The sequence below is a fragment of the Molossus molossus genome, unplaced genomic scaffold, assembly GCF_014108415.1.
Source record: "Molossus molossus isolate mMolMol1 unplaced genomic scaffold, mMolMol1.p scaffold_m16_p_11, whole genome shotgun sequence".
NCBI lineage: Eukaryota > Metazoa > Chordata > Mammalia > Chiroptera > Molossidae > Molossus > Molossus molossus.
Genome location: NW_023425346.1, coordinates 79,134,919 through 79,152,727, shown reverse-complemented (window position 1 = coordinate 79,152,727; position 17,809 = coordinate 79,134,919). Strand labels below are relative to the sequence as shown.

Sequence of the window (17,809 nt, the reverse complement as noted above, 5' to 3'; positions counted from 1 at the left end):
ATAAGCAAATGTTCATGTCCTGTGCCTGTGCCCTAACTGGAAATGCTCTTATTTAGAAGGTTAATTAGAGTTAAAATCAGAAATTTAACATTGAGTATTATAATTTATATGAATGACTTCTAAGGTTATTTAGACTAAGAAAATGTTTTAGTATGCTAAGTGAAATAAGTCAGACAAAGAGAGAGAAATACTATATGATTTATATATGGAATCTAAAGAACAACATAAATAAATGAACAAAGAAAATAGAAACAGATTCATAGCTACAGAGCACAGACTGACAGTTGCCAGAGAGGAGAAGGAGGGGACGTTGTGGACTGGATGAAAAAGGTGAAGGCATTTAGAAGTACAAATTGGTAGTTACAAAATAGTCATGGGGATGTAAAGTACAGCATAGGGAATATAGTCAATAATATTGTAATAACTATGTGTGGTGCCAGGTGGGTGCTTGAAATAGGAGAGGAATTACTTTGAAAAGTATGAGATTATCTAATCACTATGCTGTACACTTGAAACTAAAACAAAATAATATTGAATATAAACTGTAATTGAAAAATAAAATTTTGCCCAGCTGGTGTGGCTCAGTGGTTGAGCAACAACCCATGCACCAAGAGGTCCCAGTTCGATTCCTAGTCAGGGCACATGCCCAGGTTGTGGGCCCGATCCCCAGTGGGGGGCATGCAGGAGGCAGCCAATCGATGTTCTCTCTCATCGATATTTCTGTCTCTCCCTCTCCCTTCCTCTCTCAAAAATCAATAAAGAAAAAAAATAAAAGGAAAAATTTTAAAAGTTAAGAATTTTCTTCTTCATTTATTATTTATTAATAGAGAGACATAGAAAACAAATTTAGAGAGATTTGATACACACACACGCACACACACACACACACAGTTTGTCCGGTTCTGTCCTAGGGTAACTTAGAGCTGGTGCAGATTCTGATTTTCTGTGTAGAGGTAGATGTGCGCATACACTTTTCAGGTTGTAGTGAGAAAACGAATAATGGTGCTTCTGACTAAAACAGAGATGAAGGGAAGCATTTTGATAGAAAAATAATATCCATGTTTATTATATAGAAGCATTATTTTTCAGTTTGAGAGAAAATCTGTGTTCTCTAATTGTGCTATGTGATATATAGCACCTTAACAATTAGACATCTAAAAAGTAGTTTACTGAGATAAAATATGCAAGTGATGCACTGAAACGACAAAGCTACAAAGGACTGTAATTATCAGAACTTACTGAAAAGAAAAAAATTTTACTTTACTGTAATAATTATTTTAGTAATGTATATAAGTACTGGCAACTATATATTTTAGTAGCTAAGTAAACATAACCAAAGAAAGCTGAATTTTCAGTAGGGTTAGCCTTTTGTTTGTTCTCTTTTACAGAGCATATGAAACTTCTAAAATGTATCGTGATTTTAAATTGAGAAGTGCACTAATTCAAAATAAGCAACTAAGATTATTACCACAAGAACATGTATATGATAAAATCAATGGAGTATGGAATTTATCCAGTGACCAGGTATTGTACAAAAAAACTAATGAACCTTTTGGATCAGTGCCTTAGTAATCATTTTTCCATTTATCATTAGGTTTGTATATTCATTTAATTCTGTTAAAATTAGCATTATACCTCTTGATAAGTTAATATTATAACTCAATATAAAATAGTATGATTTTTGTATTTTTACTGTTTTGTCCTGTTTAGCAACATTTGCTCTACATTGAATTTAGAGCTGGAATGGACCTTAGAGATAATCTCTAGTTCAGTCTCTATTCACTTATGGATGAAAAATTCAGGCCCCAAAGAATTAAGTGACCTCACACATCAAGTTCGTCCCAGAGCCACCATCTCCCCACTGTACTTACACTGCATCTTGATAACCTGTGCTGATGGAGGAGAGCCATGGGTTAGACCATCGCAGAAGCTTTTTAATCTGAGCTTTATGGAGTTAAACATAAACATAGTGACTTCTGTATTCATTATTGTAACTTTTCATTTACTCTTGAAATTATTACCGGTTGAAACATGTAAGCAGCTAGTAGTTGGAATAAGTGACATTAATTTCTAGAGAAAAATCTGTCTCTTACCAAGAATAGTTTCTAGCCTTTGTGTTACAACCTAGATTAGACCGATAAACACGGTGGTAAAGCTATAACATTTGAATGAAAACATTTCTTAACTAAACATTGAATCATAAACTTAAATTGTAAATAAACTTTGCTCATTTGAAAAGTTCTAATTTTAAACCATGATAAAGGTTCCTTTTTCATTAGGAATCAGCAAAGTTTATTCTGTAAAGGGCCAAATAGTAAATAGTTTAGATTTTACAGGCCATATAGTTTCTTCCCCAACTTCTCAGTCCTGCCATTGTAGTGTAAAACCAGCCATAGACAACACATAAACAAGTGAGTGTTGCATTGTTTCAGTAAAACCTTATTATGGCCCTGGCCAGTTTGGATCAGCAGTAGAGCATCAGCCCACAGACCAAAGAGTCACAGGTTTGATTCTGGTCAAGGACACGTACTTTGGTTGCGGTTCATCCCTGGCCCCCATCAGGATCGTGTGGGAAGCAACCCATCAGTGTCTCTTCACTCACGTCGATGTTTCTTTCTCTCTCTCTCTGTCCCACTCTATCTGAAGATAAGTGGAAAAAAGTATCCTTGGGTGAGGATTAAAAATACATATATATTTTTAACTTTATTATGGACACTGAAGTTTGAATTTCATACAGTATTCATGTGTCATGAAATATTGTTCTTTTGACTTTTTTCCCAACCATTTAAAAATGTAAAAATGATACTTAGCTTGTGGGCCATACAAAATGAGGCAGCAAACCAGATTTGTCCTACAGATCATAGTTTACCAACCCCTGCTCTAGGTCATAGCTTAGATGTTACTTTCTGAAAGCTTCTTCTAGTGTGTTCCTTATGCAGCCTGTACTGAATTACCACTCCATATTATTACTACTCTAAAATACAGAGCTTTTCTATACCCCCATATTAGTTTGTAGGCTTTATAAGGGTAGGGGTACAGTTACCCTATTCATAGTTAGATCCTTACCACCTAGCATAACACCTGGCATTTTTAATTAGTTAAGATGTTCCAAAATTATCAGATACATCATTTTATTGAAAATAAGGATGTTATTGTCAACCTTACTAATGTTTATTTAAAAATAATAAATAAAATATGCCCTCCTGTTATTTTAAAAAGTCTTTATGGTATTTTACAAGTTTTCTTTTTCTAAAATAAGAGGAAACAATGATATAATGAATTATTCCTTGTAGAGTTAGACCTAGTATTGTTTAATGGGACTTGGGCTGGGAATAATGGTGGCTGAAATTTTTTATATTACAATTTTTTGCAAGATAAGAGTGGAGGGGGATGACATATATACTTATGTGTATATACTTATTCATTTAATTATAATTGGGAAATAGGTGATCTTTCTATTGTTTCAAACTTGGTCATCCCAGAAGAAGCCTTTTTAGGTTTTGGGTTTGTTAGTTAATGTTTTATTGGCAACCTCAAAGTATAAAAGAAAAATCTTGTAGTTTATGTGGTGGGGAGGTGGAGAATGATACATAAATGGTAGAGGCAGATCATTTTAGTGCCATATTATTAAGTCTTGAAGATTCTTTTTTAGGCCACTTTTGAGAGATGTTGAGGGGCCATGTAACTGGAGAACAGTTTAATCTATAGTTAATGTAGAAGAGCTATAATATATCTCTGTGGACTGATGGAGATTATCACATGTGTTTTGTCTCTTTCGTACCACAACTACCTTGCCTTGACTTATCCCAGGTTTTGAATAAGAGTCATAATAAGATCTAATACTTATGCAGTGCTTACTGTGTGCCAGACACTGTGCTATGGGCTTTATTTACATGGGTTATTTAATCAAATACTCATTTTACATTTGACACAATGTACCAAGAAGAAATTCACCCTGGTCAGACAACTGGTAAGTACTGATGGTATAATGATGATCTAACTTCACAGCCATGCTCTCAGTAGTCTAATTGTACTACCATGCAATGAATGATGAAGTCACTGATATTCCGTAATACTTGGTTCTGGTATTTGCTGTTGCTCTGATAATTAGAATTATTCTGGTGTTTAGAAAATAAAGAATAAGTATTCAAACATATGATCATTGATGTATCTCTCATTACTCTCCTTTACAGGGAAATTTAGGAACATTTTTTGTTACCAATGTGAGAATTGTGTGGCATGCAAATATGAATGACAGTTTTAACGTCAGTATACCATATCTGCAAATTGTAAGTGCATACATTTTGATGACCTCATTTTAATGCAGAATAAATAACTTGTGTTCAACAGTTAATAGGACTTTGGGAATTAGATAAGTTCTCTTTCTCCCTTGTTAAGTGACAGCAGTTTAACTGAGAGCATACTTTTAAAATGTTGATAATTTACTATTTTAACATAGAAAAGACCCAGTTGTGCTTACATTCAAGGGACACAGCACCATTACAACTTGCTATTAAGAGAAATAGCCTGGCCATTGTGGCTCAGTGATTGAGCATCAGCCCATGCACCAAGAGGTCACGGGTTCTATTCCAGGTCAAGGCTGTGGGCTCAATCCTCAGCAGGGGGCAAGCAGGAGGCAGCCACTCGATGTTTCTCTTTCTCTCTCCCTCTCTAAAATCAATAAAACCATATTTTTTTAAAAAAAGAGAGAAATATCCTAGATTGTAAAATTTTGAATAGTTTTTATACAGATTAAGGTGTGTGTTTTCTTAGATTCCATTCAAAGGGTTTTAGCTACTGAAGTTTCTCATAACCTTTCCATGAGGCTGGTACATGGCTGTTCCTTGGCATGGGTTCAGCACACTAATCCATACACTCTGTTTGGCTTTCTTGCTACTTTTTGTTCGAATCTTTTTTTTTTTTAATCCTCACTTGAGGATATGTTGAGAGAGAGCCGGAAACATCAATGTGAGAGGGAAACATCAGTCGGTTGCCTCCCGTTCACACCCCACCCAGGAATCAAACCCGCAACCTATTGGTGTACAGGGTGATGTTCCAACCAGCTGAGCCACCCAGCCAGGGTTCTGCTCAAACCCTTTTAAAGCCAGAATGAAATGATTAATTCTGTGAATGAACTGTTTTCATTGTATTCTGATACAGCTTTGGTGAAAGAAATCAAGATGGTGTTTAATGATAATGGGTTTAGCGTAAGTTAAAGCTATTAAAATCCAGAATAAGAAGTAACTACATGTAAGACTAATTTGTTTTGGGAAAAGATAAAAGTGGTTCCTTTTACTCTGCTGCTGCTGTTATGATAAGTATGTGATAAGGTGAAACAAATGATAAACTCCAAAAACTGAAGAATCTCATTTTACATGTAAAAAACTACTTTAGCCTCTAATGTATATCAGATGGAACATAAAAATACTTAATGAAAATCCTGTGAGACTATCCTATGCTAATTGCCCTTATTGTAGTATATAAGATTAAGCCGTTTCCTTAATAAATATTTATGGGGTAGGTACTATGTATGTGTATCTGGAAAATGTCATTTTTTAAGCGACTGATTGGCCTATGAGAAGGATAATTCTTTGAAAAATATTCCCAAGGCTGTCTTTTGCTAAATTGACTCACTTCTGAGTTACTTTAAAATATCTAATCATTCATTTGCCAGATATTGAGAGGCTCTTATGTGCTAGGTGCTAGAGATAAGGTCTCATGACAGTTCCTGCCATCACGGGGCTTTCAGTCAGGTGGTAAAAAGCAACACATTAAACAGAAAATCATAGATTCTGATAGGAAGAAGCAGTCTAAATAGAAGGCCAGGTTTTTGTAACAATTACCATTTAGTCAGTCTCCCTTTCCCTCTCCCTTTTCTACCCCACCTCCCTCTCCTTATGTTTCTCTCTCTCCCCCTCTCCCTCTCTTTCTTTCTTCTCTCTTTTTCAACTTCCAATGCCCATCTGTCTGGAAATGGGATAAGCCGTCACCTACCACAGATTACCCTCTCTGTCTTGTGGTCTGCTGGTCATAATGTTAGATCCCCTATGGTTCTCTTTAACCCCACCAGCAAGTACATTTTGTGTCACTTTCCACAGGTCCTGCTTGCCATTGTGCTTCTCCCCCTCTTCCCTCCTCCTAGGCCACTGATGTCACTCACCGCTCATCGTCTGCTAAGCAAGCTTAGTCCCCATTATACTTACCTGTTAATGTTAAGTATTCTTGACCTATCCCAGCCTTCCTCGATGCCCAGTGATGAATGCCCATAACTTATTTTTTTTCTTTTAATAAATGGAATGGAGATTCTTTAAGAAGTTAGGTACCTATGATGTAAGGAACAGAAAGCACATGTGACTTTTTTAAAATTTGTTTTTATTGGATTTTTAGAGAGAGAGGAAGGGAGATAGATACATTGATGTGAGAGAGAAACATCCATCGGCTGCCTTCTGCACACCCCCTACTGGGGGTCAAGCCCGAAACCGAGGCATGTGCCCTGACCGGGAATCGAACCGGGACCTTTCAGTCCAAGGGAGGACGCTCAATCCACTGAGTCACACCAGCTGGGCAGCACGGGTGACTTTTAAAAACTAACCCAGCCCTTGCCAGTTTGACTCAGCAGTTGGAGCGTCGGCCCACGGACCAATGAGTCGCCGATTCAATTCCGGTCAAGGGCAGGTACCTCGGTTGCAATTCATCCCCTGCCCTGGTTGGAGTCATCCGGGAGGCAGCCACTCCATGTGTCCCTTTCATGTCAATGTTTCTGTCTCTCATCCACTCCCTCCCTCCCACTCTATTTGAACAAAATGGAAAAAAAGTCCTCAGGTGAAGGGAGGGAGGGAGGGACTAACCCAGCCCAGCAATGATCCCCAGTGGGAGGCATGCAGGAGGCGGCCAATCGATGTTCTCTCTCATTGATATTTCTATCTCTCCCTCTCCCTTCCTCTTTCTCTCTAAAATAAATAAAGAAAAAATATTTATCCCTGGGCAGTTTGCTTTGTGGTTAGAGCGTCGGCCTGTGGACCAGAGAGTCTCAGGTTCGGTTCCCACTAAGGGCACGTACCTCAGTTGCAGTTTGTCCCTGGCCCCAGTAGGGGTCATGTGGGTGGCAACCAGTTGATGTGTCTCTCTGGCATCAATGTTTCTCTCTCTTCCTCCCTCTCTCCCTCTTGCTTTATCTGAAGATAAATGCAAAAATGTCCTCGGGTGAGGATAAAAAAAAAGAAAAAAATATTAAAAAAAAAAAACCCAGTCCCAACCTGGCTAGTGTGGCTCAATGGTTGAGCATTGACCCATGCACCAAGAGGTCGCCAGTTTGATTCCTGGTCGGGGCACATGCCCAGGTTGTGGGCCAAATCCCCAGTGGGGGGCATGCAGGAGGCAGCCAATTGTTGTTCTCTCTCATCAATGTTTCTGTCTCTCTCCCTCTCCCTTCCTCTCTCTCTAACATCAATAAAGAAAAATAAATTAATGAAAACTAGCCCGGCCTTAGGAGCCACAGAAGACACCTGCTATCTATAACTAAAAGTTTCCTGGCCTTTGGTTCAAAATATCCAGAAAGATTGTAACTCCTTAAAGTCAGAGAATGTTACACATATTTCGGAGATGTTATCCTTGTATTGCTTTACAAGTTTGCTACCTATTTCCAGTGTGAAAGTTTTCATTTTACTTGATCTCTTTTCCTTCAGATAAGTGTAATGAAGGAAAAAGGAAGAATTTTTTTCTTTAAGTTTAGATTATGAAAAGTTGTTCACTGTGTGAAAGTTGATAAAAGTATGCTAAAAATTCACTGCTATCAGATAATAAAAACAAGCATATTTTTCTTTTTCATTTTACATCTAGCGTTCAATAAAGATTAGAGATTCAAAATTTGGTTTAGCTCTTGTCATAGAAAGCTCTCAGCAGGTAAGATATTTAATATTTTTATTAGTCTTTAATAGATTTTTAAACTTTGAAAGTCTATTTTTAGTTTTATATACTAACCAGTTTACATCCAAGAAGAATATTAGCTATAACATTAAATTATATGAAGAATTTGAAGTCATATTATAGTCCCCATAGGAAGAATCCTGCTTATGTTTCTTTGTTGGACAGACAAGCTCATTATTATCATATGATTGTCATGTTTAATGACAGAGTCAAGTCATTATTTCAATCTTTATACAACCCTATGATACAGTTACTATTCTTTCCCTATTTTACAGTCAAGAAAACGGGGGCCTGGAGAATTTGGGAACCTTGCCCATGTTCTCACAACTAGTAAATGGTGGGGCTAGGTTTCAGTTCTAGATCTGATTGACTCAAAAGACTGTGTTTGAGAAATGCAGATATATACAGATACACACACACACCCATTTGAGATTTTATACTCTCATGAGATTATATTGTTTCTAATTGTAAATTGCTATGCCCCATTATGCCAAGTTTTTGAAGAAATACATTTAAGTAAAACATTTACTTATTTATAAAATCACTACCTCTTCTAAATTCTAAGTTTAAACATGAATGTCTCTCCTTTCCCCTTGGCCTGTTGATTAGTAGTTGCCAATTATTGAGTGCTTACTATGTTCTAGGAATTGTACAAAATATCATATATACATTATTTTATTTAATACCACAACTTGTTAATCATTTTATGGTTAGAAAATTGAGACTTAGATAATAAAAGTTTCTCAACATCGTACAGCTAGTAAATTTGTTGTAAAACCAGAATTTGAACCCCAAAGCGTATGCTCTCAACCCAAAGCATATGCTCTTACTTATGACAGTATACTACTTAATTTGTTAACACTCTTCCCCCAACAACCTGTCATGGTCACCTTTCTTTCTAATTCTTCAAGGAGAGAGCCTCAGGTAGATCATTCTCTTCTTTTAATATATGGTATATTCCTTTTCGAGGTCTAGTTCAAGAAAAACTTAGTTCCCTTGGCCTTCACAATCTACAGTGTATTTTTAAACTTGAAATTAAAGATGAAATTATGTGATGTCTGGATACACTTTAAAATAATCCTGAGTGGGTGAAGGGAGGAGACTTGGGGGAGGGTAAGGTTACAGAAGGAACAGAATTGGCTGCGTTTTGTTACTTGTGTAAGCTGGATGGCTACATGGATGCTTATGTTTGAAGTTTTTCATAATTTTAATTTGAAAAATCAGCTTACATATTATGCTCTGAAATAAGGACAATTAGACCTATAATTTGTCATACATATATACTTAAATAGCATTTCTCAGACTTGTTTTTTGTTTTTTCATTATTTGTTCTTGAAGAGTGGAGGATACGTTCTTGGCTTTAAAATAGATCCTGTGGAAAAACTACAAGCATCAGTTAAGGAAATCAATTCACTCCACAAAGTCTATTCTGCCAGTCCTATATTTGGAGTGGATTACAAGATGGAAGAAAAGGTAATTTGTTCACTAAGTGAAATACAGTGTTTGCTGAATTGTTTTTACACAATCTATAAAATTTAGATATAAATATATTATGTACAATTTAATTTTAAACGATGTTTAAAATGATAACTATACAGCCCTGGCCGGTTTGGCTCAGCGGATAGAGCGTCGGTCTGCGGTCTAGAGAGACCCGGGTTCGATTCCCGCTAGGGGCATGTACCTCGGTTGCAGTTTGTCCCCGGCCCTGGTTGGTCGTGCGGGTGGCAGCCACTCGATGTGTCCCTTTCGCATCGATGTTTCTCTCTCTCTTCCTCTCTCTCTCTCCCACTCTATCTGAACAAAAAATGGAAAAATGTCCTCGGGTGAGGATTAAAAAAAATAATAAAAATAAATAAATAAATAAAAATAAAATGATAACTATACAGACTCTGCTCGGCGAGCATGGCCCTGGCCGTCACTAATTTGTGCTCACACCTGTCTTCTGTCTGCTTCGTCATTTACTCTGCCCTTCAGAGAAGTGTCCATGTGCAAGGCTCCTCCATGTGGACAGAATGGAACCTCTCACTCTCAGTTTCATTTTTACATATTCTGCTTCAGCCTCCCATTAGCACAGGCAAACCTTACAAGCCTCACAACACCAATTTCTTTCTCCAAGGCCCTGCAGTAGAGCAACTACAGGAGTCTGCTTCACCCATATGGTCTGTGCCCATTCCTGTTCATCAATTCCTGTGCCATACCAGTTATGAAATAGCTTGAGTATCACCCCCCACATGTCTGCTCTTTGCCTCCCCATGCTATCTGATTTCTGCACCAACCTCTGCTCTCCAGATACATCACTTCTCTTTTGGCTTTACTTTCAGCCTCTCCAGCTAGGTCCCTTGCCTTCACTGCACACTCACCAGCCACTGCATCAGAGATGTCTTCTCTGTCTGCTCTATCAGCAGTGCCCTTGCCAGAGGCGCTCTATCTGGTGCCCTCACTAACTGCTCTGTCACAGGTTCTCTTGCTGTCTGTTCTTTTGGGCCCTCACTGTATACTCTATTGCTGGTGTCCTTGTCATCCACTCTTTCATCAATATCCCTGCTGGTACTCAGCATGTTGAGCCATGTCACACATTCCATATATTATCTATATTTCTCCTCCTATTCTTGGACTACAGCATGTGACCAGAGAAGATCAGAAGTTGGGGTAGGCTGCTAAGTACAAATTCACACTGTCTGACTTCAGCCAGGCCCTTCTTGCCTGATGCTCCTTGTACTTAATTTTTTTTCTCTCCCTGTCAAATTCCATACATATCTCGTTCTCCTTCCAACAGAAACTTTTCTCTGGATTGTTGATGTTTTATTATACATATGCCCCATGTAGTTCCTCTCCTTCATCATCCTTTTCTATTTTCTTCCCAACCTGCACTTTTTAAGTATTCTCCCTTTCCCTCTACCTTCTCTGTGTATTCGTCAGTAGTATCACCTGTTCCTCAGTTCCTTCGACTTGTAGATGACCCTTCTGTAGATGACCCTCAATGTTTCTTTCTTATCTTGACACATACTCTCATGGTTCCAGTTTTCTTGAATATTTCACATAGATGAGCATTCCAAATAATATAAATTGAATTTCTCATTTAAAAATTTATCTTAGGCCCAGCTGGTGTGGCTCAGTGGTAGAGCATCCACCCATGCACCAAGAGGTCCCCAGTTCAATTCCCGGTCAGGGCACATGCCCAGGTTGTGGGCCTGATCCCCAGTGGGGGGCATGCAGGAGGTGGCCAGTCAATGTTCTCTCTCATCGATGTTTCTATTTCTCTCTCCCTCTCCCTTCTTCTCTCACTAAAATCAATAAAGGGAAAAAAAAATTTGTTTTAATTTATCTTAGTAATTTAATTAGATAAATAATTTTCCAAGTCAGTAAAATATACTAAGACTTAGTTAAGTATCTCAAATTGGCATACCTAAAATGTTATCCTTTTTCTCAAAAGCAACATCCTGCTGATTTATCTATTTATTTATTACTTACTTATTTTTAGCCTTGTCAAAGTTGGCTGTGCTCAAAACTTTAGAGTAGCCCTGGCCAGCATGACTTAGTTGTTAGAGTGCTGGCCCATGCACCAAAGGGTCACAGGTTCAATTCCCAATGAAGGGCATCTACCTGGATTACAAGTTTGATCTCCAGCTCCAGTCCAGGTGCTTGTGGGAGGCAACCAATCAATGTGTCTCTCTCACATCAATGTTTCTCTCTCTGTCTCTCTACCCTCCCCTCTCACTCTACCCTCACCCCTCTCTTCCTCCCTCCACTCTCTCAGAAAAAATATTCTCAGGTGAGGATTAACAAAAATAAAAAATAAATTTTTAAAAAACCTTGGAGTTTCCCTTTTTTATTTTTCATAGTATCTTTTTTTTATATATAATTTATTGATTGATTTTAAAGAGAGAGAAACATGGAGTTGTTGTTCCACTAATTTATGCATTCATTGGTTGATTATTTTTTTTTAACTTATGTTTATTGTTGGATGTATTACAGATGTTGCTCCTTTTTTCCCTATTGACCCCCTCCTCCCCACTCCCACCTTTCCCCACACTGTTGTCTGTGTCCATTGGTTATGCATATATGCATAGAAGTTCTTTGGTTTATTTCTTCCCATCCCCCCGCTTCCCTTTGAGGTGTGTCAGTCTAACAACCAATTTGTACTTCTTAATTTCTTCACCTTTTTCACCCATCCTCCAGTTCCCCCTCCCATCTGGCAACCAACAAAATGTTCTATGTATGAGGCCATTTCTGTTCTGCTTGTTCATTTTGTTTGTAGATTCAATTGTCGATAGATATGTATTTATTGCCATTTTATTGTTCATATTTTTTATCTTCTTTTTCTTCAAAAAGACCCTTCCAACATTTTATATAATACTGGTTTGATAGTGATGAACTCCTTTAGCTTTTTCTTGTCTGGGAAACTCTTTAATATGTTCATCGATTCTAAATGACAGCTTTGCAGGATAGAGTAATCTTGGTTGTAGCTTCTTGCTTTTCATCAGTCTGAATATTTCTTACCACTCCCTTCGGGCCTGCAAAGTTTCTTTTGAGAAATCAGCTGACAGTCCTTTTTATTTAATCCTCACCCGAAGATATTTTTACATTTATCTTCAGACAGAGTGGGGCGGGGGGGCAAACATCAATGTGAGACACATTGATTGGTTGCCACCCACACGACCCTAACTGGGGCCGGGGACAAATCACAGCCGAGATATGTGCCGTGCCCTTGGCTGGAATGGAAACTCTGTGGTCCACAGGCCAATGCTCTAACCGCTGAGCCAAACCAACCAGGGTTCAACTGACAGTTTTATGGGAGCTCCCTTGTAGGTAACCAACTGCTTTTCTCTTGCCACTTTTAAGATTCTCTCTTTGAGCCTGGCCAGTGTAGCTCAGTGGTTGAGCATCAACCCATACACCAAGAGGTCACTGGTTCGATTCCCGGTCAGGGCACATACCCAGGTTGTAGGCCTGATCCCCAGTGTAGGGCATGCAGGAGGTGGCCAGTTGATGTTTAAAGAAAAAGTATTCTTAAAAAAAAAAAAAAAAAACAGGGCTTTTTTTTTACACAGTCAATTAAACCAGTCTCTTCCCTGTTCCCATCTCTTCCTTTCCACACAAACCTGACTGCAAACCCAATTTCACCATTTATTTGTGATCCTAGGCAAATCTGAGTTTCAATTTTTCTCATTACAAAATGAAGAAATCGCTCTTAAAAAGCTATTGAAAAAGAAAAAAGTTGCCCTGGCCAGGTTGGCTCAGCGGTTGGAGTGTTGGCCGGCGGACCACAGAGTCCTGGGTTCGGTTTCCACTAAGGGCACGTACCTCGGTTGCAGTTTGTCCCCAGCCCTGGCTGGTGTTGTGTGGGTGGCAATCACTCGATGTGTCTCTCTCACATTGATGTTTCTCTCTCTCTCTTCCTCCCTCTTTCCCTCCCACTCTATCTGAAAATAAATGCAAAAAAAAAGATGTCCTCAGGTGAGGATTAAAAAAAAAAGTTGCCCTGGCCAGTGTGGCTCAGTTGTTTGAGCATCCTCTGGTGCACTGAGAGGTCACCTGTTGGATTCCTGGTCAGAGCACATGCCCAGGTTGCTGGCTCAGTTCCCAGTGCAGAACATGCAAGAGGCAGCTGATCAATGTTTCTTTCTTTCTCTCTCTCTCCCCCTATAAAATCAATAAAAACATTTTTTTTTTTTTTTGCTTATGTGCCCCAAGGAGGAACCGAACCCAGGACTCTCTGGTCCGCAGGCCGATGCTCTCACCACTGGGCCAAACTGGCCAGGGCACAAAAACATATTTAAAAAAATAAAAAGTATTGATCATATTCATAAAATGCTCGGCACATGGGAGACACTCCGTATGTTTGTTCTATACCCATTCTCTCTCTGCCTTCTTTTCCCCTTCTTTGGCCCTAGGACATAATCATAACCAACAATAATGGCTTACTCTGTCACCTCATGGAAATCCCTATTCCTGCAGCCACCTCTTCAGAGAGGTCTTCCCTGACTGTCCATCTAAAATGGCAACCTCCATCACTTTTTGTCCCTTGTTCTGCTTGCTTGCTTTATTTATTTATGTGTTTTTATTGATTTTTTAGAGAGAGGAAGGGAGAAAGAGCAGCCTTTTCTACTGTAAATAAACTCCATGAAGTCAGGGATTTTTGTCTGTTTTCTTTAACTGTTGTATCTCCAGTAATCTCAACTGGCACATAATAGATTCTTAGTGAATATTCATAGTTGTTGAATGACTGTGTTGAACACCTGTTTGCCATTCATTGCTCTAAGAACTTTATATACATCATCTCATTTAATCCTCGCAACAATACTATGAAATGAATTATCTTCATCATCTCACAGTTAGAGAGACTGAGGCTTAGATAGGTTAAATTACTTGTACACAATGATACAGCTCTAACTATAATTGAAACACAGAGGCTAACTTCAGAGTATGGAATCAGGCCACTCTCTTGTCAAGCAATACACTTCTACCCTCAGCCCTCCCCCACCAATTACCTATCAATCAAATCCAAATTTTGGGGGCTGGTATTAAAGAATTTCAGTAGACTTCAGTCTACCTTTCCCACCTTATCTGCATAGCCATAGTGTCTGGTGAGAACATTATTCACGTGGACTTTAGTGTGAATGATGCATTCTAGTGTTGTTCAATACTAGCCCTACTTAGCTCCTTCTGTCTCAGGGGACTCTTACATTCTCACCATACTGGATTATTCATCATTCCCCAGCCACATCCTGTGATTTCTCACCTTTGCTGATGCTGATCCCTTCTGCCAGGAATACCCTTTCCCCTAATCCTCCCTATGAAAATAATCCTCATCCTAAAAGCCCTAGATTAAGACCTTTACGTCATGAAAGTTTCTGGAATTCACAAGCCAGAAGTTGTGCTTTCTCCAAACTCTGATTATGACAGATAATGCATTTGTTACAGCTACTTTTGTATGTTGAACCATGTGATACTATTAAAATTTTACCATTTTCAGCTAATAAAAATGGCAATTTCATATGGTTCAACTTAATATTTAGTTATTTGTAGTTGTGTTTTATCCTTTGCTCCACTCCTACTAGACTATAAACGTTTTGTGGGTAAAGTCAGGGACTTTATACAGTTTTTAGCATTAGCATAGTGCCTAATACACCAGGGATAAAATATTTGGAAAACAAATTAATAAATATGAGTATTATATTTAATCTGTTTTACCTTTAGAATATTCCTTACAAAGGCTTAGTTCTTTTACTTTTCACAGATTCTATTTAATGACTATTCGGGGGGAAATTGAAAATTTGCTATTATATAAAACTGTTTTGTTTTTTTTTAACTATATGAAAGAAAATCAGATAAAATCCAATGAGTTTTTTCTTTTAGGATATCTGAAAGTATCATATGGAGGGTATGTAAATTGTCATTTTAATTCTTTTGATGATATTGACTTTAGATTTAGAAGCTTAGGTTTAACTGACTCATTTTATTACCCAAGTTAGTTTTAATAGAATATGTTATACAATGATTTTTATAAGACTTGAGTAGTTTGCAATTGTGTTATCTTTTTACAAGTATTTACAATTCTCTCAGTATAATTTTACTAAAAGTATTTGTTTAATTAGTTTTGTCTCTTTGATGCATTTTAACATCTGATTTTCAGCCACAGTCCCTTGAAGCTCTGACAGTTGAACAAATTCAAGACGATGTAGAAATAGACTCTGATGATCACCCAGACGCTTTTGTGGTGAGCATCACAAAGGAGGCTACTAAATTTTTTGTGATTTTTTTTTTTTTATTCAAGTCACGTTTTAATAGATTAAGTATGTAAAACGCCATCAAACCTGAGACTTTTGAGAGTATTTTAAACTTAATTTAGAGTGTGATATATATTTTTTAAGTTAGGGGTTTTTTTGTGTGTGTCAGTACTTGTGAATTTACCAAACTGGGAAATAGTTTGAGAACACAATTATTCAGAAGAGTTTAGATATGTGAAAAGTTATTTTATATATTAGAATAATAGGACATGTTAAATATAGTTAATTGGATTAATTTAAAATTTGTACTTTCTATAATTTTTATGAGATGGACTTCCCTTCAACTTATAGGTATATTATCTTAAAACAAATATCTATTTGAGCAATAAACTTTCCCATTTCCAAATCTGTATTATTTAATTAATAGCCAAAATAATAATAATGCTTACTTTATATTGTGGTCTATGAATCTGACCAGGATGCCTCTCTGGGAACAAATATTTTTAAACAAAAATGTGAAATTAGTATAAAATATTTAATTATAAACTACTACTACTATCTTAAACTATATGCATTTGCTGACTGATTGCTTTGTTTTGTTTTGCCAGCATCTTCTTGTAAACAAGAAGGGATGATGATTTCATACCCTCAAAGTCATTTTTTTTATCTCCTTTCAAGTTAACAGTGCTAATTAAATACTAATAACAAAGCACATTTTTAGAGCTTAAAACACAGCTCTTGAAGACCTTAATAGTGACTGACAGAAAAAGTATATTCTGCTACCAGCATTGTAAAGATAACAGAAAATCATTAGACACATAGTAACAGAATATAAAATACGTGTTATACACAGAATTGTTCTGTAAATTAATTGGCTGTTCCTTAGCCTACTGACCTATTATAATATTATGTCATGTATGTGAAATATAATTTTCTTTATTTTATAGGCTTATTTTGCTGATGGCAATAAGGTAAGGATATTTTACCTACAGTATATGAAAAAAAAACTTTCTATTTTCCAACATTTAGTATTCACAAACTTATGTGAAACCTATTTTTTGTTTTTTTCCTCTTCCTTGCCCACCTTCTCTATTCCCATCTTATCCTCTTATCTCCCAAAAAGCAACAAGATCGTGAACCTGTATTTTCAGAAGAACTGGGGCTTGCAATAGAGAAATTGAAGGATGGATTCACCCTACAGGGACTTTGGGAAGTAATGAGTTGATCTTGAGTTGAGCTGGATTTCTGTTTAAACATATCTCAAGATTAAAGATAACTAGTTTCCTGCTATAAAGCATGAAATGAATAGTTTTTACATTTACAGAAAAAGCGTTTAAGAAAGAGTTTTTTATTGATTAAGGAAAATTTGGGCTTTTACTGTCAGTCTTTTTTAATTATATTTAAAATTGTAATCAAAATGTTTCTGGTTTGTAAATATGTCTATTTTGTACCTAATACTTGTAAATTATTAGTCTCGGGTATTAAATGAATGTATCACATTGGGTTTAATAAAGAATTTCTGCAGCACCACTTAATGTTTTGAAAGTATTATTTAAAAGAATAAGACTATTCTTATGGAGTAATCAAATTACAACTTTTAAATCACAAAAATCTGCTTTAAGTATATAGCATCTAGGTCCAAATGAAAGCCAACTGTAATATAAATTACAACCCTTAAACTTGTCAGTTTTAGGTGATAGTTTTAGTAAAAACTAAAAATTATAACTAACTCTGGACTATATCAACCCCTATGTAAAGTTTTGGGCACTGTTTGATAAATAATTTCAATATAGCTTTGGCATGAATATATTTTATTTTGAAAGTAAATAATTTAAAATCATTTGTAAATAGTTCATTTATTGACTTCATCCTTGTTTGTATTAATTGAAACTTCTTTGAAGTTTCCAAAAATAGGATATTATTTTCTGATGTCTTGTGGTTAGGTAAGATTTGCTGACTTCTCTGGCCCCAGTGCTTTTTGCCACTGCTTTGGTATAAAGAAACGTCGTAAGGAACCTAAATCGCTGAAATTAGCCAAGGAGCCCTCTTTCTCTAGAGGGAAAGGAGTGTATAAAAACATTTAAAATATGGTTCAACTGTATGTACAAACATAAACATACAGTAAAACCAAGTACTAACCTGAGTCCAATAAA

General features: G+C 36.9%; 1 protein-coding gene across 3 annotated transcripts in view; it reads left to right on the top strand.

Moving 5' to 3' along the window:
- Positions 1-17,021, top strand: part of BBS5 (Bardet-Biedl syndrome 5) — a 29,059-nt gene extending 12,038 nt beyond the window's left edge. Inside the window, exons 6-12 of one of the 3 annotated variants that reach the window (XM_036254094.1) lie at positions 1,389-1,524; positions 4,194-4,289; positions 7,840-7,902; positions 9,265-9,399; positions 15,563-15,646; positions 16,604-16,627; positions 16,780-16,927. In XM_036254094.1, coding sequence (XP_036109987.1) covers positions 1,389-1,524; positions 4,194-4,289; positions 7,840-7,902; positions 9,265-9,399; positions 15,563-15,646; positions 16,604-16,627; positions 16,780-16,881 — 640 coding nt within the window. In that variant the 3' untranslated portion in view covers positions 16,882-16,927. Of the gene's footprint in view, positions 1-1,388; positions 1,525-4,193; positions 4,290-7,839; positions 7,903-9,264; positions 9,400-15,562; positions 15,647-16,603; positions 16,628-16,779 lie in introns of all 3 variants that reach the window. The other 2 variants (XM_036254095.1, XM_036254096.1) reach the window with 2 other exon arrangements.
- Positions 17,022-17,809: the final 788 nt, after the last annotated feature.